Below are 22,553 nucleotides of genomic sequence, written 5' to 3' on the forward strand. Positions count from 1 at the left end.
AGGAGGATAACAGATCTTCCAGGAATAAGAAGGAACAAAAGACTTTGCTTGCTGAGGAGAGCAAGAGCAAATGAGCTAAAATTGATTCCAATGAGAGCTCCTCAAGTGAAAGTGAGAAAGAAATTGTCAAATGCTTCATGGCATATGACAACGAGGTATTTGATTTCACCTCTGATGAATTCATAAGAAACGATTTAATTACTGCACTCAATGACATGGTCATTGAGTACAAGAAACTGACAGATCTTTTTAACGAAATAAATTTGAAAAACAAATCTAACAATACAAGTTTCTCAACTCAAAATAATAAATTAGAAGTTTTAAAAAAACAAAATGAATGAGCTATCAGCTGAGAATGAGAAGCTCAAAGAAACAGTTCAAAGTTTATTTACTGAAAATTAAATAATAAACTATGTGGTTAGTTCATGGACTAAGTCTGAAAATGATCTCAAGCAATTGCATGAGCAGCAAAGGCCTGCCAGATGTAAATCCGGTCTGGGATTTATTGAGGGCAATCCAACTGAGTCCTGTAACAAGTTGAATCCGGTAAAAGGCAAACTTAATTTCATAAATTTCATCAAGGGAAATTCAACTGACATTCGAACTAATCAAAACTATAATAATTTGACTTTTAAAGATGAAATTAAATATGTTAAGCCAACTGACCAAAAGTCAAGATGGCTTAAGCCCAAAAACAGGGTAGCCAGCTGGTCTGGTAAACACAAACTTGACAAAAAGCCAAGTATGTTTTATCAAAAATTATCTTCTAAAATTAATGGATCATCAACTAAAAGAAAGACATCTTCCAAGTCTAAAACATACACATTATTAAAAACACAAAATGGGAGATCCATAAAAATAACTCAAGTATGGAGATCCCTAAGGGACTAATCAACCATGGACCCAAATGAATATGAATACCAAAGCTGTCAATGTTTATATGTGTAGATAAAACATGACAGTAATTTGTAATATTCAGTATGGTATCTGGACATCGGTTGCTCCAGGCATATGACATGCAACAACTGACTACTAACATACATATCAAAGTGTACTAGACAAAAAAATCACTTTCGGTGACAACTCGAAAGACTATGCATGAGTTTGTCTTGAAAACCCTCTAGTTACTCCATATACATCTCTTCTAAATTTACATGAAGAAATGTTGTTTTCACATCCATTTGTTCAACCTCTAGATTAAGACTAGCGGCTAAACCAAGAACCACACGAATGTATTGTATTTTCACCACATGAGAAAAGATCTAACCAAAGTCCATACCTTTTCTTTGCAAGAAGCCTTTTACAACCAACCGAGCCTTATATCTAGGTTGTGAAGTATGCACATCCTGCTTCAACCGATAAAGCCATCGATTTTTCAAAGCCTTCTTGCCCTTAGGCAACTTTGTTAGCTCAAAAGTGTTATTCACACGAAGAGATTGCATCTCATCCTCCATGGCATCCATCCATTCCATTTTATTTTCACTTTCCAAAGCTTCTTAAAAACTCTCAGGTTCTTCAGCATCAGTGAAAAATACATACTCATTTGCTAGGTATCTAACTGAAAGACGTCTTTATCGAGTAGACCGTCTTGGTTCATTAGAAGGTATGGACTCCTTAACATTTTCATTGCCTTGCTCATTTTCATTTCCAACATTATATTCACTACTAGAGTCAATATCAATAAAATCATTAGTATTTAAAGGATTACTAAAATATAAACTCATACCTTGATTTTCAGTTTGATCGTTGTTGGTGTTTATCAAGTTAGGAGCAACTGAAATTGAATTCACTTCAACCATCTCCTCATTTACTTGAGTTTGAATAACCTCGTCTACCTTATCGATATCTTCAATGGTATAATCCTCCATAAATATAGCATCACGACTACAAATAAGCTTCTTATTAACCATATCAAAAAACCGATATCCAAACTCATCCAGTCCATAGCTGACAAACACACACTTCTTGGTCTTGTCTTCCAGTTTTGACCTCTCATCTTTGGGAACATGAACATAAACCATATACCCAAATACTCTAAGATGATCATAAAAGACATTTTTACCACTCCAAACATGATTTGGCATATCAAAGTTCAAAGGAACACATGGTGTGAGATTTAATACATGTATTAATGTATTCGATGCTTCACCCCAATAATATTTTCAGATTTAACACATCTCACCCTTTCCACCAATGTCTTATTCATTCTTTCAGCCAACCCATTTAACTTTGGTGTTTTCAGAGGTGATATTTGGTGACGAATACCCTGCTGTCGGCAATACTCATCAAAAGGTCCAATGTACTCTCCCTCGTTATCTGTTCGAATACATTTCACATTTTTTCTAGTTTCCCTCTCAACTGAGGCTTTAAACACTTTGAATGTGTTTAACACTTGATCTTTCATCTTCAATGTATAGGCCCAAACCTTTCGGGAATAGTTATCGATAAATGTTACAAAGTAGTATGCACCACCAAGGGATCTTGACTTCATTGGCCTACATACATCAGAATGCACCAAGTCTAGTAGTTTTGACTTTCTTTTCGATTCAGATGATCTAAATGACACTCGTCTCTGTTTTCTAGCCAAATAATTTGGACAACTCTTTAAGTGCACATTTGAAACCCCACATAACGCATTCTTCTTAGCCAACATAGCTAAGCCTTTCTTGCTAACATGAGCCAAACGTTTGTGCCACAACTCAGAAGAAGAATTATCCTCACAAGTGTTAATGTAATGTTTAGATATTTTAGAACGAACAATATATAAATTCGAAAGTCTCTTACATTTAGCAACAATCATTTATCCCTTTTTAAGCTTCCATTCACCGCTAGAAAAGAATTACAGAAGTCTTCATCATCCAAACCTTCAATCGATAAAAGATTGAAGCGAATATCAGAAATATGTTTAACCTATTTTAGAACAAAAGTAGCGTGACTGGCCATCTCCACACAAACATTATCAATTCCAACCACTTAATATTAACCATTATTTTCCATACGAGCAATACCAAAATACCAGCCTCATATGTTGAGAAAAATCTCGTCGTGATGTAGCATGAATAGAAGCACCACTATCTACAATCTAATCCATCTCATCATAAGACACATTAGCATTCTCAATATCATTATAACAAACAGTAAGAAAATTATCAACAATAACAATATTATCATGAATTTACCTTTTATGTGGTTAGAAGTAGTGGGTGTGTTTTGAGTTTTCTTCTTGTTCTCCTTCTTCAATTTAAAACAATTTTTCTTGATATGGCCCTTTAGGCCACAATGATGACACTCAACATTTTCTCACTTATTAGAAGTCTTACGAGATTTTCTATGATTACTTCTCGCCATTTACTTATGTAACCAAGACCTTTGATTGTAGAGAACAGTCTTGTGTCTTTTGTCTCATTTCTTAATTCAACACACTGCTTTTTACTAAATCCATTGAGAGAACACCATTTGGAGTAGAATTAGACAGAGTTGTTCTAAAAGTTTCTCATGAATTAGGAATAGTACCAAGTAAACTTAAGCCATGTATCTCATCATCAAAGCTGAGTTTCATCGCCTCCAATTAATTAATGATTCCCGCAAAAGTATTCAAGTGGTCATTAATCGGAGAACCAACTTGATACCTTAAGGACATCAATCTCTTGATAAAAAACAGTTTGTTATTACCTGTCTTTCTCTCATACAATTCTTCGAGTTTAGTCCAAAGAGTACGAGCATCAGTAATAGAGATAACATGGTTTAGAACATTGTCATCAACCCATTGACGAATATATCCACATACTTGTGTGTGCAAGAATTTCTAATCATCCACACTTTTTTCTACAGGCTTTAATAAAGAGAACACTGGCAAATGAAAACTTTTCACATATAGTAAATCTTCCATTTTATCCTTCCAGATATTATAATTGGAACCATTCAAGCTCACCATTCTGGATGTGTTAGTCTTCATCCTTATACTCAAATAAAACCAAGCTTTGATACCACTTTGATGGGAAAATGTATTCTTCAAAACAGAACGCGTTCCCAATTAAATGAGTATAAGAGATGAGCAAAACAATCAAAACGACAATGCAAAACAAGATTTAGCGTGGAAAACCTCTCTTCAAATTGAGAGTAAAAACCACGGGACTAGTCAGGCCACTTAACAATTTACTATCATCAACAAGGTTACAAACAGGGGTTCACTCTAGACATAAACTAGAATCTCTAATCAATTGCATCAAGATCACACAACAATCTTGGCAAATAACAACAAAGAGCAGAAATAGTAAGATCAACCAACCTTATCAATTCTGCATCCAGAAAACAGATCTTTACCATTTAGAACGTAGCCCCAAAAATAACCAACAGGCTATCAACGTTTGAAGTTGATCAAACGGTGCAAACTCTGGCAAATGGAAATATTCTCCAACTGCTACCTCAAACCCTTGAATATGTTTTTGCTCTGATCTCTCTCTTGTTGGTCTCAAAACCTAGTTAACCTAAAGTGGAAAAATAAGGTTCCTCACATTATATATCATGGGCTTAAATAAAGCCCATATCAAGTTGGGTCTCTCCAACTAGGAGGACAAAACCCAACACTTATTTGATTCCTTTCTTTATTTTTTGTAGGGCTAAAATGACCATATTTTGTCGGTTTATACTGAAATTCAATTTCTCACCCAATTTGTATAATTCAATTTTATTCGAATCATTTTTATATTTTTTAGTTGGAATAATATCATTTGATTAACAAGTTAATATGTTTAGTTTTAATTCTAAATATTTTAACGACAACTTCAGAATGAACATTTTTCGATATGAAAATGTTAAAAAAATGTTTTTAGTAATAAAATAAGAGAATATTTCCTCACAAATTTCATGATTATCTACATTTAGAGATAATTACTTCAAGTATAGACTCATATTTTATTATTAACGAAGATTATACTTGTAAAAATCGTAGATCTCAACTTAAATAGTAAATCTCGAATAAATTTTAAATCGTATAGATGTTTATATTATTGTGTCATATTATTTTTAAAAACATTTGTGTAGCCCGAATATATTTTATATTCTGACTCTGCCCATGCATATTTACAACATTTAAACTAAATCAAACTTACTTCTCTTTAGACAATCAAAACCTGCACAACCAACCTTCAAAGAAATATTCAAAGTTCGTTTCAAGTTCATTTCATTCATTCACGACAGTCTCAAATCATCATATAAAGCGATTTAAAACTAGACTATTCCACAAGATAAAAACACAAATGACTAAAATATAGAAATCATATTTTTCTCCGTACATTGATTGATCCTAATCCGAATAGAGAGCTCTACCCAAATATTGGGCCTGACAATGACCCCTTTCTTGTTTTGTTTGCTATCTCCTCTATATCACCTCTTTTGCTTTTTTCAAATAGTTTCATTACGGTCTTTCTAGACAGCCCAGGTCTCGTGATCCTCATTCTCCAGAGATTGTTTGACATTTTGTTTCAGACAATTTGATCGAGCAGATTGGAAATCAGATCTTCCATAATGAGCCTTTGTCGCATATGTTTTGTCTTCATCGGGGAGAGATAAGGCAAGAAGATGAAGAAGGAAGGGGAAAGGGCATGCATGTTTGATTTACTTATTTTGGGTCTGGACTCTCTTTGATTTTCTTTTTTGAGGTCTAGGCATCTGAGCATTGACCCTATCTGGCCAATATTTTTTCTTTCTTAACGCACAACACAAACACACAAATTAAGATTTTTAATTCATTTAATTTGTTTGATTTATTTATAATGATTTATTTTATTAAAATACCCAAATTTTAATTATAAATTGGGTGTAAAATGTAAATGTGTACAATATCATTATGAATGATACACATTAAACGACTAGATCATTGAAAATTCGATGATTTCTCTCAACTAAAAAATAATTGAAATGAACTCAAATATGTAGGACTATCATATCACTCGTTTTAATCCAAACTTACTAACTGTTGGTTTCTTTGCCTAAAATATTCTTTTTGGGTGTTTGTCCCACATAGGAAGTGAGCAAAAAAAATGTTTTGACCTGGCCCTATAAATAAAGGGCTTGGGTGTTGTTTTCTCTTGAACTATTGAGTATCTGTAATCCGTGTTAACGATTATAGTGGAATATTTTTCAGTGGCTCTGCCCGTGGATTAGTCAACACTTTTGCTGGATACCACGTTAAATCGGGTGTCGCTTTCATTCTGTCTTTTACTATTATTATTATCATTGTTCTCGCATCCGTTATAACAAATTGGTATTAGAGCAGGGTTGTTCAGATCTGCTCAGGCAAGAACGATGGTTGAAGGTAAAAGTTTGAAAGCCGACAATTTTACTGGGAGGAATAGTTTTAGTCTGTGGTAGATCAAGGTTCGGGCATTGTTGAAGCAACACGGCCTATGGGCTCCCTTGAGGAAGCCTGCACCTGTCCCACCACCTGCTGATATGGAGTCTTTGGAAGAAAAGGCACACTCAACATTGCTCTTGGCTCTAGAAGACGATATCATTACTGAGGTGGCTGAGGAGGAAATCGCTGCTGGTTTGTGGTCTAAGCTGGAGACTTTATACATGAAGAATAGCTTAACCAACAAGTTGCTTTTGAAGCAACGTCTATTCAGTCTGCGTATGTAGGAAGGTACACCTCTTAGAGACCATCTAGATCAATTAAATGCAATATTATTAGATTTGCGTAATATTGATATTAAGATAGATGATGAGGATTCTGCCTTGATTCTGTTAGTTTCTTTACCAATATCATATGAAAATTTTAGGGAGTCTTTCATTAGTGGTAAAGATTCATTGGCTCTAGAAGAAGTTAGATCTGCCCTTCACAGTAGAAAATTGCGACATAGCTGTAGTGGCACTTTTTCGGATAGTCAGGCTGTTGGGCTAGTTGCAAACAACCATCAGGGATATGGTAAACCGGGGAAAAAGAAGTTCCCCAAGAAACCAGTCAGTAGGGGTTCAAAACTAACAGATGTGTGCAATTAGTGTAAGGAAAAGGGACATTGGAAGAATGAATGTCCAAAGAAGAGACAAAGTCAACATGAGAAGGCACCAGGTACTATTGTAGTTGCTGAAAATGGTAAGAACTCCGAAGAGGATATTGCCTTAGTTGCTGATGGTCACACACATTACACTGATGTGTGGGTTCTGGATTCTAGAGCATCTTACCATATTTGTCCTAGGAGGGAATGGTTTTCAACCTATGAGCAAGTGGATGGTGGAAATATTTCTATGGCCAATAGCTCTACCTGCAAGGTGGTTGGGATGGGCTCGATCAATATTAGGACTCATGATGGAAAATTCCGTACACTGAACGTTGTTAGACATGTTCCACACATGACGAAGAATCTAATATCTCTAAGTCTTTTGGATAAGAAGGGGTTTAGTTTCAAAGGTGAAAGTGGAGCCTTACATGTTTACAAGGGTTCAGGTGTGATTCTGAAAGGTGTGAAGCGGGGCACTTTGTATTTTCTAGAAGGTACTACGATATCTGATTCTGTTGCTGTTGCTTCCTCTGAGATTGACCAAGGAGACATGACGAAGTTGTGGCACATGAGGCTAGACATATGAGTGAGAGGGGGATGCAAATTCTGGCTAAAGATGATCTTTTGTGTGGGCATAAGATAAAGGATCTTAGGTTTTGTGAGCATTGTGTTTTTGGGAAACTACATCGTAGCAAGTTCCCCAAAGCGATTCATAGAACAAAAAACACACTTGATTACATCCACTCTGATTGTTGGGGGCCGTCACGTGTAGAGTCTTTGGGGGGTCACATGTATTTTCTGTCGTTGATTGATGATTATTCAAGGATGACCTGGATATTCATAATGAAGCATAAGAGTGATGCTTTCAAGAACTTCAAGCAGTGGAAGGCATTAGTGGAGAATCAAACTGGGAAGAAGGTCAAGAGGTTACGAACTGATAATGGTTTAGAATTCTGTTGATCTGAGTTTAATGAGTTTTGCAAGACTGAGGGGATTGCCAGACATCATACAGTTAGGAATACACCTTAGTAGAATGGTGTAGCAGAACGTATGAATCAGACACTACTGGAGAGAGCTCGGTGTATGCTCTCAAATGCTGGGTTAATAGGAATGTTTTGGGCTGAAGCAATTAACACAACATGCTATCTAATTAATCGTGGACCTCACACAGGTATAATCTGAAAACTCCTTATAAACTGTGGTCTGGGAAGCTTGCTGATTACTCTATTTTGAGAATTTTTTGTTGCACGGTCTACTATCATGTCAATGAGGGGAAGTTGGAGCCAAGAGCAAAGAAGGGAGTATTTATAGGCTATGGGAATGGTGTGAAAGGATATAGGATCTGGTCCCCTTCTGAGAGGAGGGTTATTCTGAGTAGAAATGTTGTCTTTGATGAAAATTTCATGCTTAACCCAACTGTGAAGTTCACCATTCCGGTAAATTGTGGTGTCGAGAAACAGATGGAGCAGGAAAAGACTGAGGCTAGTTGTGAAGCAGAGGAGAGTTTTTCTCAACCACTTTCAGCGGCATATTTTTTAGTTGCTCCATCATTATCTGTAGAACATTAAAATCTATCTCTTAATCGCCCTAGAAGAGCTAATTTTGGTGTACCTCCTATAATGTATGGCTATGAGGACATGATTGCCTATGCTTTACAGGTTGTAGAGGAAATGGATCCTCATGAGTCATCCACCCACAAGGAAGCTGTTGCGGGTACTGAGTCTGTCCAATGGCTTGCTGCCATGGGAGATGAGATGACGTCACTTCAAAAGAATCAGACTTGGGAATTAGCTAGAAGACCACTAAGGAGAAAGGTTGTCACTTGTAAATGGTTGTTCAAGAAGAAGGAATGGTTGTCACTAGCTGAGGGGGTCAAGTATAAAGCTAGGTTAGTTGCTAAAGGGTTCAGTCAGAAAGAGGGAGTGGACTATAATGAGATATTCTCACCAGTAGTCATACATACTTCCATTAGGGTGCTACTTGTTATAGTTGCACATCAGGACCTAGAACTCGAACAGCTAGACATGAAGACAACTTTCTTACATGGAGAGTTGGAAGAAGAGATATACATGACTCATCCAGATGGTTTTCAGGAACCTAGAAAAGAGGAATATGTTTGCAAGTTGAAGAAGTCCTTATATGGACTAAAACAGTCTCCGAGGCAGTGGTATAAGCGATTCGATAGCTACATGTTTAAGATTGGCTATTCAAGGAGTCTGTATGACAATTGTGTCTACTACAACAAGCTCAAAGATGGTTCCTTAATCTATTTGGCATTGTGTAGATGATATGTTGCTAGCTGCTGAGAAGAAGTCTGACATTCAAAAGTTGAAGGGACTACTAAGTATAGAATTTGAAATGAAGGATTTAGGTGCTGCTAAGAAAATTCTGGGAATGGAGATCTACAGAGATAGAAGTCATAAGAAGCTATGCTTGTCACAGAAGGGGTATATTCAGAAAGTTCTATCGAGGTTTGGAATGGCTACTGCTAATCCCATTGATACTCATAGTGCTTCAAATGCACATTTGTTTATAGTATTTGCACCTAAATCATCTCAGGAGAAGGAATACATGTCACATGTTCTTTATGCTAGTGTAGTGGGAAGCTTGATGTATGCTTTGGTCTGCACTAGACCGGATCTTGCACATGATGTTAGTGTTGTCAGTAGGTTCATAGGAGACCCTAGTAAGGAACACTGGCAAGCAGTGAAGAGGATTTTCCGCTATCTCAGGGGTACATCTGATATTGGTCTTAGTTATGGTGGTGATAGTTAGTGTCTAGTATCTGGTTACTCAGATTCTGACTATGTTGAAGATGTAGACAGTAGAAGATCGATGACCGATTATGTATTCACGTTTGGTGGTTCTGTTGTGAGTTGGAAGGCTACTCTGCAGCCGACAGTAACTTTGTCTACTACAGAGGCAAAATATATGGCTTTGACAGAAGCTGCTAAGAAGGGAATCTGGTTGAAAGGATTGGTTAGTGACTTGGGTCTACACCACGATCAGGCTTCAGTGTACTGCGACAGTTTGAGTGCAATATGCTTAATCAAGGATCAAGTTCACCATTAAAGAACAAAACACATTGATGTGAGGTACCATTTTCTAAGAAGTGAGAAGAGGATCAAGGTAAACAAAGTGGGGACTGCAGACAATCCAGCTGATATGTTTACCAAGCCGGTTCCGCAGAGCAAGTTTCAACACTGTTTGAACTTGCTCAATGTTAGAAGCTGTTGATTGCCCTTGAAGGGGCAAGGCCTGAGGCAGAGCAGGTCACATCTGGGCATTCAGTGTAATGCATCTGTTTTGTTTATCTGGGCATTCAGTATAATGCATCTGACACATCTGGTATTTAAAGTACATCTGGTGCATCTGGCTCTCTGGAAAAATATTCAAGTCAAGGTGGAGATTTGTTAGTTTCTTTGCCTAGAATATTCTTTTTGGGTGTTTGTCCCACATAGGAAGTGAGCAAGAAAAATGTCTTGACCTGACCCTATAAATAAAAGGCTTGGGTGTTGTTTTCTCTTGAACTATTGAGTATATGTAATCCGTGTTAACGATTATAGTGGAATATTTTTCAGTGGCTCTACCCGTGGATTAGTCAGCACTTTTTCTGGATACCACGTTAAATTGGGTGTCGCTTTCATTCTGTCTTTTACTATTATTATTATCATTGTTCTCGCATCCGTTATAACACTAACAACTATCTAAAAACTCGGAATCACTTAGTGAATATGAGTAATATTTCACAAAAGATTTCAAATACTAGTCATCTTTCGACAATGTCAAAATGTTAGTTGTCGAATAAACTTTATCGTGACACATACGACAACGATTTACCATAATATAACATTTTTCATGCACATATCATATGTAAGAATTACACTATGAATAACACTATATCCAAATAACGAGATTTTGGATGCAATTTTTGACTTTTTAAGCTTCTCCCAACAAAAAGTATATAGAATAATCTTAGTGAACAAATTGTAGCAATACACCACATAGAAACTATTAATGTTTTGTCAACGCATATTGTCTTGTTTAAACGAGGACACTTGTTTGTATCTTACTAAAAGTAAACTCTATTACGGGAAAACTATCTCTGATTTTAATCTATTTATATATCTAATTCGGCTAGCAAAACAATCAGACAAATTACCAAACATGTCCTTAATTATGTCATTTCTACGTATACTAATTGAAGCAAACTCATAATACGTCGAGCTAAATTTTTTATACAACATCAAATGTAATCTCAAAAACTGATCAAATATTCATCTCCATAATAAATCTGAACAACTCGTGAAATTGTTTCTACATAAAATAAATTATTTATATGATATACTTCGCTGAATAATAAGTCCTCCCCGAATTAGCTTGTTTGATTGTATTCTTTTGAGAATTCTACATTTATTTATTTTTTAAAATCTTATTTAACTAAATAAAAAATATTTCAAATTTTTATATGATAAAATATAAATTAGTACAATATTATATATATATATATATTTAATAAAAAAAATTGATATTTGTATTAATAAATTAAATAAAATGACAATAATATAATTCTAATAATTTTAATAAATAATCTAAAAACCAAATATCAAACCATCTGTAAATGTGTCAATTAATTATTCAATTTGAACGGCTCTTCTCCAGGGAAATTTGACGAAATAACCTTAAAGATTGGGTTATTTGAGTTGGTGGTAAATTATAAATTTAATTGCATTCGTGGTCTTTTTATTTTTTTTTGACGAAATTGCCCTTGTAGCGAAACGCTAAGGGACTTAGCGTTTCGCTAAGTGGATTAGGTTTAGTATAAATACTCTAATTTTTCATTTCCTTCATTTTCTTTCTCTCTCTTCCCTCTTTTCTCTTGTTCTTTCTTTGACGGCGGCGACGGAGGCGGCGGCTACGGCGACGGAGGCGGCGGGGTTTACATGATTTTGATTTCAAACTCTAACCTAAATCGATTTATGTTTTTATTTACACGATCTTCATTTCAAACTCTAACCCTAAACTTATTTTGCATGCAGGTGAAGGATTCTAAGGATTTGAAGGTCGAAGAAAAAAGGAGAAGAAGATCTTTATTTCAAACCTTAACCTAATTCGATTTATGTTAATGTTTCCATTATCTTATCTTCATTTCAAACCCTTCGATTTAACCTGTTCTTATTTGGCTCATATTGGTTCCGTTTCAGGGAAGATTCGTTAAATACTTGTTGTTTCGCTAAGTGCTTATCGTTTCGCTAAGTGCTTATCGTTTCGCTAAGTGCTTATCGTTTCGCTAAGTGCTTATCGTTTCGCTAAGTGCTTATCGTTTCGCTAAGTGCTTACCGTTTCGCTAAGTGCTTACCGTTTCGCTAAGTGCTTACCTTTTTGTTTTTTAGTTGTAAAGAATTGTTTTTGTTATTATATATTATCCACGCAACGACGTTTCTTTTTTAGACCTTGTTCGGATAAGAGTATGAAAAAAATGTTTTATGCAACTAATTGAAAATTTCACTGAAATCTCTTGCATATGATGCAGACTGATAAGGAGTCAAAGATGATGAACGATAATTATAATCCATTTTTTGAAGATCATCACTCCCATGAGTACAGACACTAAGCTTTGCGACTTATTGTTACCTTTATGATGAAGACTCTTTGTTTAGATCGGGATGAATGAAATGATGTATTATTATTATTAGTTATGTGTGTGTGAATGCTACTTAAGATTAAGATGATGACGATGTTTTGCTGTTTGTTGCAGCAAATACAGTTCATGTTCTTTCTTTTTATAAGGTTGCTAGAGACAACTAAACTAAACTTGACTATGTAGATATAATTGTTTTAACTTGTGTGCTTCTTGTGGCATTAATATATAATGTTCCTTTTTTCAGTACTTTTGACATTCATCATCTTTTTATTTTGATTGTTTTTATATATGATTAAAAACAAATTCTAGAGTTTACTCTTAAAAAGTATATTAGTTATTGTAAGACGTGAGAAAATAGACTATAAATATCCAAAACAAACCACAAATATATCACTATATTAATTGTGATTTTATGATGGGGATTTAGTCGTCGCGATCTCTTTAAGATTCAAGAGGTACTCTTCGTGACACCTTATTCCTACTATCGGGTCGGTTTTGATACAAGTATCATTACCCGTGAAGAAATATACTAAAAGTACCTCGAGACTAGTATAATCAAGCTCAAGAGGTACCCTATAAAGGTATTTATAGTTTATTAGTGAAGTACTTATTTACAGTAATTGATACAAATAAACAAATAATATTTATTAGTGAAGTACTTATTTACAGTAATTGATACAAATAAACAAATAATCTTTATTAGTTTATTAGTGAAGTACTTATTAGTTGAAAATGCTTAACATATCCTTTGTATTATGTATAATCTTCAAAAGAAATGAGAAAATCTCCAGATAGCTTAACAATGCATAATAATAATAATAATAATAATAAATAGGGTTCAATATATCCATTTCGAAATGCTAAGCACTTAGCGAAACGCGTGCTGAAATTTTGATGGAGGAAGGCTTAAATGTTTATTTTCAATTTTAGTGGAGACAAATGATGATCAAAGCTCTGGCTCTCTGTGCAACCGAAAACATTAGAGCATTTACAACAATATATAAAACATTGACAATTTTCCTCAATCCTTGTTCTTGCAAACACTTCATCTGTTGGTCAAAATATTAAGGTTTAGTTAAAAGGGATGCATGGTATCTTCTTTTATAACACAACATCTCTGTTTTCTTGTCTGCCAGTTTCATCGACGAATTTAGCCTTCAATTTTGCAGTTGCTCGAGACGATCTTGACGAAGATGCGGATGTAGACGTCGACGATGAGGAACTTGACTTCGATTTCTTCCGTTTTTGCTTCTTAGGAATATCTGGCATATCCATTGGTGGCGTGTCTTTGAATATATCAGTTACTGGTTGGCTGTTCATGGATTCAAAATCTATATATCCCACCAGAAAAGAGAAAGAAAACAAATATGGATTCAAAATCAAATATGTTCCTTAAATCAAGTCATCAATCAAACTAGAATTATTTGTTTTTTCAAACCTTGAGACGCCCATGTTGACGAGATTATGGAACTGGAACCGCCTCTTAGCTCATGAATGTTGCCTATGGAGGTTGTCGAGAAATCAGACGATGTCTTGAATTCGTTCATCTATATCATCATCATCATATCATCATCAAATTAAAGGACAATAATTGAAGTTGAATTTACACAAATTGAGAAAGAATTAGAACATACCCAACCGGGAGCATTACCAGTGGATCCATCCCAGCCAATATGTGACACATGTTTCACGTCTGTTGGATACCCAATATCCAACTCACGATCCTTCACAACTGCAAGAAGAATTCTTGATCATTATTGTGACTTATGATAAAAGGGAGAAAAGAAAAAGGAAAGAGGGTTTGCAATTTGAATGCAGGAATTACCAAAGATTTGTGATATATATTTAAATCCTTTACGGATCCCTTTGATTTTGGTTGCCATTGATATGATACGGACTGAAAGCTCCAATCCTCAAGACAAAAGAGCAATCAGTCCCTAATTCCTTCACAAAAGGAGGTTCTTCGGCCTACCTGTCAAAAACAGAATATATTTTAACCCCTTTTTCTCATCAAAAGTTAAGAATCAAACCCAATAACATAAACAATGTCCATGAATAATAGCCACAAAAAGTTGTAAAATTGCAGGAGAAATGATGCTTCTTGCAACGGTAACTTGCCCGCAGAAGGAGCTTGGTATATATTCATGAATGATTCATCCAATCATGGAATAAAAAACAAACATTGGCTTAGCTAGAAAAAGATACTACCTTTGATTCTAAAGACCAAGAGAAGCAATAATTGTTCCTACTTCTTCTTCTTCTGCAACTAATCCCTGCATTACGACACTAATTCATCTCTATCTTCTTCCTCATGATAAATTTAACTAAGCTAATCTTCTTCAATACACCAAACAAGAGAAAGAAAGAAACGCTAAGCACTTAGCGAAACGCTAAGCACTTAGCGAAACGCTAAGCACTTAGCGAAACGCTAAGCACTTAGCGAAACGCTAAGCACTTAGCGAAACGCTAAGCACTTAGCGAAACGCTAAGCACTTAGCGAAACGCTATGCACTTAGCGAAGCAGAAAGTAAACCCTAAACAACAGATTCGAAGATGCATAAATCAAACATCAATAATAAACTTAAAGTATCATAGGATAAACGTACCAAGTGGAACCGTGCTTGTGCTCGTCGTGGAGCTCATCGTCGTGGATTTCGCCTTCGCCGCCGATTGCCGCCGCCTAGTTTAGAGAGAAGAAGGAGAAGAGCGGGAAGAGAGAGAATGAGAAAAAATAGAAATGAAAAAAAATAGGCTGGGATATATTAAATAGTAAGGGTAATCTGGACATTTCACACATTACCACTTAGCGAAACGCTAAGTCCCTTAGCGTTTCGCTACAAGGGCAATTTCGTCAAAAAAAAATAAAAAGACCACGAACGCAATAAAAATTATAATTTACCAACAGATCAAATAACTCAATCTTTAAGGTTATTTCGTCAAATTTCCCCTTCTCCAAACACGCACAAATAACCAATTTAATTTGACCAACCTTAAAGAAAAGGGAAAATTTGATAAAATGACCCTAAAAAATGACTTATTTGCGTCCGTGGTCACTCGATAATTTTTATTGCTCTAGTGGTCATTTTATTTTTTTAGACGAAAATACATTTATCGCGTAATGCGAAGGGACTTTCGCGAAGTTAAAAAAGTTTTAAATAAAATACTTTAATTTTTTTCATTTCGTTATTTTTCTTTCTCTCTACTCCGCGTTCTCTCTCCCCTGAATTAATATCATCGTCGCGAGAGAGAACACGAGTAGAGAGAGAAAGAAAAAATAACAAAATGAAAAAAATTAGAGTATTTATATGAAACCCTATTCCTTTCGAGATACATAATAAGAGTATTTTCGTCCAAAAAAATAAAATAACCACTAGAGCAATAAAAATTATCAGGTGACCATGGATACAAATATGTCATTCTTGATGGTCATTTTGTCAATTTTTCCAAAGAAAAGTCATATAAATTCTCCCATAAACAAATAATTTAAAATTTCAGATAATAAATATATTGTATTTTTTTTAAAGATATTAATTTGCCATGCAAATCTACTCTATACTAAGATATTTTTGGTGGGAGATTTTTTCCAGCGAAAGAAATATCTCTATCTGAAAACCATGTTAAAGTCCATATAATTAACAATAATAGAAAGAAAGAGATAATAGAGAAGATGACTGGAGAGATAGAGTCTGTGAAGCGGAGAATGAGCATGATCGCCGGCCACTTCGCAGGAGATGATTTTCTCGGCGGGTCAGCCCACACTCTTTTACCATTGGTAATCAATTCATTACTGAATTTATAATCATATCTCTTATATACCCAATCATGATGATTAATTTCTTGTTCCAGAATTGTAGCAGCAGTTTGAATTCTGTCATTCGGTATGACAATCGAATGTACTTTGCAAGACAAGGATCCTCTAATCACTCCCTTTTCATGAGACAACAACAACAACAACAACCTCAATCTCAGGTAACTAACTAACTAACTAACCGACCTCTAATCCTTTTTCGGTTCTTTAATATTCTTGCTCTGGGGGCTCCTCCTTCATTTTCTTGCAGGCCATCAAATCAACCATTTGTTCATCTTGTAAGAATATGCCTAATTTAATAGAATCACCATTGTTCTCTAGACCAACAAAACCTCTCAAATGTCCTGCCTGCGAGACATTATCATCATCATCATTCGAAACAGACACCAAAAACCCCTCAAGAGTCCAACCAATGGTCCAAGACTACCCACCTATGTTACAGCGGCCAAGCTTTGCTAGACCAACCAAATGGCTTGGGTTTCCAGACAAATTAACATTCACTACTAACAGTCACAAACAGGAGGAACAGCCTAATCACGGTTGGATATATATTCTCTTGCAATTGCAATCCAAATAATTAAATAAACAGCAGTTCATGTTTTACAACACTTTCTCAGGGTGGTCGCCAAGGATGGATGTAGCAGAATACAAACGTAATTATATCCTCGCACTAGAGCTACCCGGTATAGGAATCAAAGACATCAGAGTAGAAGTTGATGATCACAAGTGAGACTTAAAAACAATATAATCTATCTCCCTTTTAATAATTGTGTGTTAACTAACTGCTAAAAGCAACGCCTTTTCTTATAACAGTTTAACCATTAATGGTAAGAGCTTGACACACTCGTGTAAGTCTGTGAATTCAACAACAGACCTGTTTACTACTTACCACAAAAGGGAGATATTACACAATCCATATCAAGTGATGTGGCCATTGCCAGCGAATGCAAACAAGGAAACGATATCCGCACAGTACATGTAAGTGTTCTCCTAATAGTCTTGCCTTATAAAAAATGCACATTCTACTCATTAGTCTATGTTGTTGTTGTTGTCATTGCAGCGATGGAATTCTACATATTACTGTCCCAAAGCTCTAAACAAATCAATTTCTCGCTTAGGATATATACCTCTTATGAAAGAATACAATAGCCAGAAACATTCCCCCCTTGTTTCATAGTATTATATAGTTTGATTTGAGACATGTTTGATCCAAATAAGGCTTTATCCTATCATCAATCAATCAATCAATCAGATAATCAACTATGTTTTCATCAAAACAAACTAAACAGATCAAAGGAAAAGGTGTGAAATGTAAATCTACCATCAAATACATATCCACCAAACAAGAAATTCAGGAATCATAATGCAATAAAGAAAGTAGAATGCTACAATCCAGATGCAGGATTGTAAACACAAATTTTAATAAAAAATGTTCTTACTTCAACTAACCAATGACCATGTAGAAAAATACTTCAGCATGCACACATGGCTAAACAGACTTTGACCGAATGAGAATGGATGATAGTTAGATCCCACCGCGTAGGCGTAGGACAAGGTGAAGAGTGGATTCTTTCTGAATGCTGTAATCAGCCAGAGTTCTTCCATCCTCCAATTGTTTTCCAGCAAATATCAACCTTTGTTGATCTGGAGGAATGCCTTCCTTATCTTGAATCTTTGTCTTTATATTGTTAATTGTATCAGAACTCTCCACCTCCAGTGTGATCGTTTTCCCTGCCAATGTCTTGATAAATATCTGCATCCCACCTCGTAGGCGAAGAACCAAATGCAAAGTTGATTCCTTCTGAATGTTATAATCAGCCAAGGTTCTGTCATCATTCAACTGCTTCCCAGCAAAAATTAGCCTCTGTTGGTTTGGAGGAATGCCTTCTTTATCACGGATCTTCGCCTTGACATTGAAAATAGTATCAGAACTCTCCACTTCAAGTGTGATGGTCTTTCCGGTGAGTGTTTTCACAAATATCTGCATCTGTTGGAATTAGAATCGAGGATCCAACAAGAGTAAGTAAGAAATCGCCAAGAATATGATAACCAAGAGAACCAAAGGATCAATCAAAAATGGAAAAACTAAAAGTTCAAATCTAAACAAGACATCAAAGAAACAATGTATTAAGGATAACTAAATACAGTTTGTACCTTGTAGATTGAAGAACCGATCGAAAGAGTGAGAAGAATCTATGTGATTCTGTTAAGAGGTGAGACTTGAGAGGAGTGGACTATTTAAAGGATCAGATATTCAAAGCCATAGCCATAATAATAGCGGAAGTTTTATTCATTTCAACCGTTAGAATAGGTTTATTTTAACGAACTTTAAGTTTCATATTTTAATAAGTTTAATCATAATAAGTTTATCCAATGTGATTATTCTATCTTTTAAGTTAAGTAGGTAAATTAAAAAATATAAAAAAAAATAATAATAAAAATAATAATAATATGTATTTAATGTTTAAAATTTTAATAAATAACTAATAAAAATAAAACACTCTCATTTCACATTTTATTTATTTCGGTAAAACAACTTATCTTCTCACATATTTTATCACATATTTTTTCTAAATGAATCTCTCATATGGTGTAATTACACTTTTCAATTTGGTTAATCAAATATTTGATTCATATTATACATTAGTGAGTTAAAAAGTTGATCAAATTTGGTGTTCAATTTAAAATATAAAAATTATTAATTTAATTAGTTAAAGAGTTGTATTTGTTTTTGTTAGGTTGTAAGTTCGAAAAACACTTATAGCATTTTAAATTTTATTTTTAATCGTTTTAAGTATATATAGGCGGTTAGACCGACAATCCGGACACTTTAAAAATTAAGCATCATTATATATATATACCCAAAAATATATTATGAGATATATAATTATTATAAAATGTTATATATATATAATTATGAGAATAGATAATATTTATAAATTAAGAAATATATATTCATAAAAATATTATATATTTAAAAAGAAATAAAGAGATAAATTATTTTTTAATAAATTTATATTATATATTGGAAAATAAATGATTAAATTGATTTTCTTTTTCAAGTATAATAAGATATAAAATCTTTTATTATATATGGAATGTTTTATATATATATATATTTATATTATATATACATGAAGGTATTCTTTTCAAAAAAACAAATTCTTTAAGCCCCTCTCTACATTTTCCCCTCCGCCGCCCTCTTTCTCGTTCTCCCCGAACAGCAGCCGCAATCTCTATTTCGCCGCTCATCTCTGTCTGGTTTCTTCGTCTTCGAACGGCGGCACAAATCAAGATCCTCGCCTTCCACAGTTCCACATGGAGACAAATCTCAGTCAAAACCCTAGTAACGCCTCTTCCACCTTTGCCAGTCTCGGGCTCTCTGAATGGCTTGTTAATACTCTCAAGGAATTGGGTATGAAGAAGCCTACCCCGGTTCAGGAGCATTGCATCCCTAGAATTCTCGCCGGAGAAGACGTATTGGGTTTGGCTCAAACAGGTAGCGGCAAGACGGCAGCTTTCGCCCTACCCATGCTCCATCATCTGGCGAAATACCCATATGGAGTCTTTGCGCTGGTTGTGACTCCAACCCGTGAGCTGGCATATCAGCTAGCTGAACAATTTAGAGCTTTGGGGTCTGGTATGAACTTGCGTTGTGAGGTTGTGGTGGGAGGGATGAATACAATCAACCAGTCACGGGCATTAATGAAACGACCTCATATTGTTATTGCCACTCCCGGTAGGATCAAAGTTCTAATTGAAGACAATCCTGATCTTCCTGCTATTTTCTCGAATGTCAAGGTAATATCAAATTCTACCTAGTATGTGTTCTGGTTTGCTGTATTTATCTTTATATTGTTATTGTTGTTTCAGTTTGTAGTCTTGGATGAAGCTGATAGAGTACTAGATGTTAGTTTCGAAGAGGAGCTGAAAGTGATATTTGAATGTTTGCCAAAAACAAGGCAAACTTTGTTATTCTCTGCTACAATGACAAGTGACCTTCAATCTCTACTTGAGCTTTCTGCAAATAAAGCATACTTTTATGAAGGGTATGAAGGACTCAAGACAGTTGATTCTCTGAAACAGCAATATGTGTTCATGCCTAAAAATGCTAAGGAGGTTTATCTCCTTCACATTTTGTCCAAGATGCAAGACATGGGTATCCGCTCTGCCATGATTTTTGTTTCCACTTGCAGGTATAACTCTTCCTCCAGTTGTATGGTTTATGGTTTCTCCTTAAAAGAGACATTTCAGCAATTTTTATTTTAATGTTGTTTGATGAGCAGAACTTGTCATCGTTTGGGCTTATTGTTGGAGCAACTAGAGCATGAAGCTGCATCTCTACATTCGCTTAAATCTCAATCTCTGAGGTTGTCTTCCTTACATCAATTCAAATCAGGACAGGCTCATTTACTTGTTGCAACTGATGTTGCCAGTCGTGGTTTGGATATTCCGACAGTTGATCTTGTCATTAATTACGACATTCCAAGGTTTTTACTCCTTTCTTTTCATATCTCAAAATGCTGACTTAATTTGCAATTTTGATTAACATAATATTATTGTTAAACTGGTGTAGATATCCTACTGATTATGTTCATCGTGTTGGTCGGACTGCAAGGGCAGGCAGAGGTGGGCTAGCTATTAGCTTTATCACAGAGGTATGAATTATTAGTCTATTAGAAATATCTGAAACTTAACATGCGATAAAGTTATTATTTTCCAACTAATTTGGTTGGTTGGTGGTGCAGAATGACATAAAATTGATTCATAAGATAGAAGAAGCTCTTGGAAAAAAATTGGACAAGTTTGAATGCAAGGAGAATGATGTGAATGCTGATATAACCAAGGTAAAGACTGTACTTTTCTAAAACATAGGATCATAGTGTGATATTTGTTGCTTTATTTTGTATAAAGTATTTTTTCTCAATCAATCATGATCCACCTGAAAGTTGAAACAGTTAATTCATTTTTGTACAATATATTTGCTTGCAGGTTTTCAAGGCAAAAAGGGTTGTGACAATGAAGATGATGGATGATGGGTTTGAAGATAAAGCGAAAGCACGTAAAGAACAGAATCTAAGGAATGCAAGCAGGAAAAGGGCTGCTGCTGAAGACGACTAAATAAAGGGCTGCTGTTGAAGACGACTAAGTAAAGGGCTGCTGCTGAAGACGACTAAGTAAAGGGCTGCTGCTGAAGACAACTAAGTAACTGCTTCTACTTTATTTTGTGTCAACAACAAAAACATACAGTCTTGAATGATTGTAAATTTTAATACCCAAAATTTCCAGTCATATACAACAAACAGAGACAGACTTTTTGAGATTTGTTACCATCTCATTTTATTGTCTGAACCTTTTCCTCTCATTTTTAATATTTTCTGTTTTATTGTACTGAGAATCCAATGTAGGTCCTTGAGAACATGTTTAGAAATTTTAATTTCCTTAAAAGAAAATCACATGTAGACATTTTCTAGTATCATTTGCTTAAAACTTGATGAAGCTGTCACTACTAACCTACTATCCTTTGATCCTTTGAAGTATATTATCATTTGTCAAAGTTATTTCGATACTACCTAGATACTATCCATACAGGTGCCTGTATCTCACTTATAAAATGATACATACATAAAAGTGAAGTATCATCCTCTTCATTTGATGATTTTTTTTCTTTATACAGGTGACACTGCCTTAGTGGATACTCATATTATGAGTTGCATCGAAATAACCCAGAGTCAATATTACAAGTCTTAAATTCAAATATCATCATTTGTAACATTATATTTGAAATCATTAGGAGGTTTTGGGTATTAAGATGAGATTTTTATTTCAAGAAAAGTCACCAAAATCATCTTGCTCACTGATTCAATATTGAATTCATTGAATAGTTCCAATAAAAAGAAACTAAATGGACAAAATTTATTCAATATTGAATTCATTAAATAGTTCCAATAAAAAGAAACTAAATGGACAAAGTTTAATGGCCAATTTGTGTATATAGAACTTGTTCAATACCACTTTAATGGACAACAACCAAGAATTCCAGGAAGTTTGGATATTCAAAATCTTCAAAATTATATCTTTTGATCATCTTTAAGCCTTTTTT

General features: G+C 34.8%; 4 protein-coding genes across 4 annotated transcripts; 2 read left to right on the plus strand and 2 right to left on the minus strand.

Moving 5' to 3' along the window:
- Positions 1-13,736: 13,736 nt before the first annotated feature.
- LOC124919616 (CRIB domain-containing protein RIC10-like) lies at positions 13,737-14,600 on the minus strand. The gene is made up of 4 exons (XM_047459895.1): positions 14,468-14,600; positions 14,277-14,374; positions 14,081-14,189; positions 13,737-13,973 (listed from the first exon to the last, which is right to left on the minus strand). The coding sequence occupies exons 1-4, from the start codon at positions 14,523-14,525 to the stop codon at positions 13,744-13,746; spliced, it is 495 nt and encodes a 164-aa protein (XP_047315851.1). The 5' UTR covers positions 14,526-14,600; the 3' UTR covers positions 13,737-13,743.
- Positions 14,601-16,257: 1,657 nt separating this feature from the next.
- LOC124925163 lies at positions 16,258-17,664 on the plus strand. The gene is made up of 6 exons (XM_047465136.1): positions 16,258-16,414; positions 16,489-16,611; positions 16,701-16,989; positions 17,068-17,176; positions 17,264-17,428; positions 17,511-17,664. Exons 1-6 carry the CDS (start codon positions 16,310-16,312, stop codon positions 17,545-17,547), a joined length of 828 nt encoding a protein of 275 aa, XP_047321092.1. The 5' UTR covers positions 16,258-16,309; the 3' UTR covers positions 17,548-17,664.
- Positions 17,665-17,975: 311 nt separating this feature from the next.
- On the minus strand, positions 17,976-18,437 carry LOC124925174 (polyubiquitin-like). The gene has a single exon (XM_047465147.1). The coding sequence runs from the start codon at positions 18,435-18,437 to the stop codon at positions 17,976-17,978; it is 462 nt and encodes a 153-aa protein (XP_047321103.1).
- A 1,170-nt stretch (positions 18,438-19,607) lies between these two features.
- LOC124920727 (DEAD-box ATP-dependent RNA helicase 36) lies at positions 19,608-21,798 on the plus strand. Its single transcript, XM_047461279.1, has 6 exons — positions 19,608-20,251; positions 20,324-20,646; positions 20,737-20,940; positions 21,027-21,108; positions 21,199-21,297; positions 21,443-21,798. Exons 1-6 carry the CDS (start codon positions 19,769-19,771, stop codon positions 21,569-21,571), a joined length of 1,320 nt encoding a protein of 439 aa, XP_047317235.1. The 5' UTR covers positions 19,608-19,768; the 3' UTR covers positions 21,572-21,798.
- The last annotated feature ends 755 nt before the right edge of the window (positions 21,799-22,553 follow it).

Source organism: Impatiens glandulifera, chromosome 1, assembly GCF_907164915.1.
Source record: "Impatiens glandulifera chromosome 1, dImpGla2.1, whole genome shotgun sequence".
NCBI lineage: Eukaryota > Viridiplantae > Streptophyta > Magnoliopsida > Ericales > Balsaminaceae > Impatiens > Impatiens glandulifera.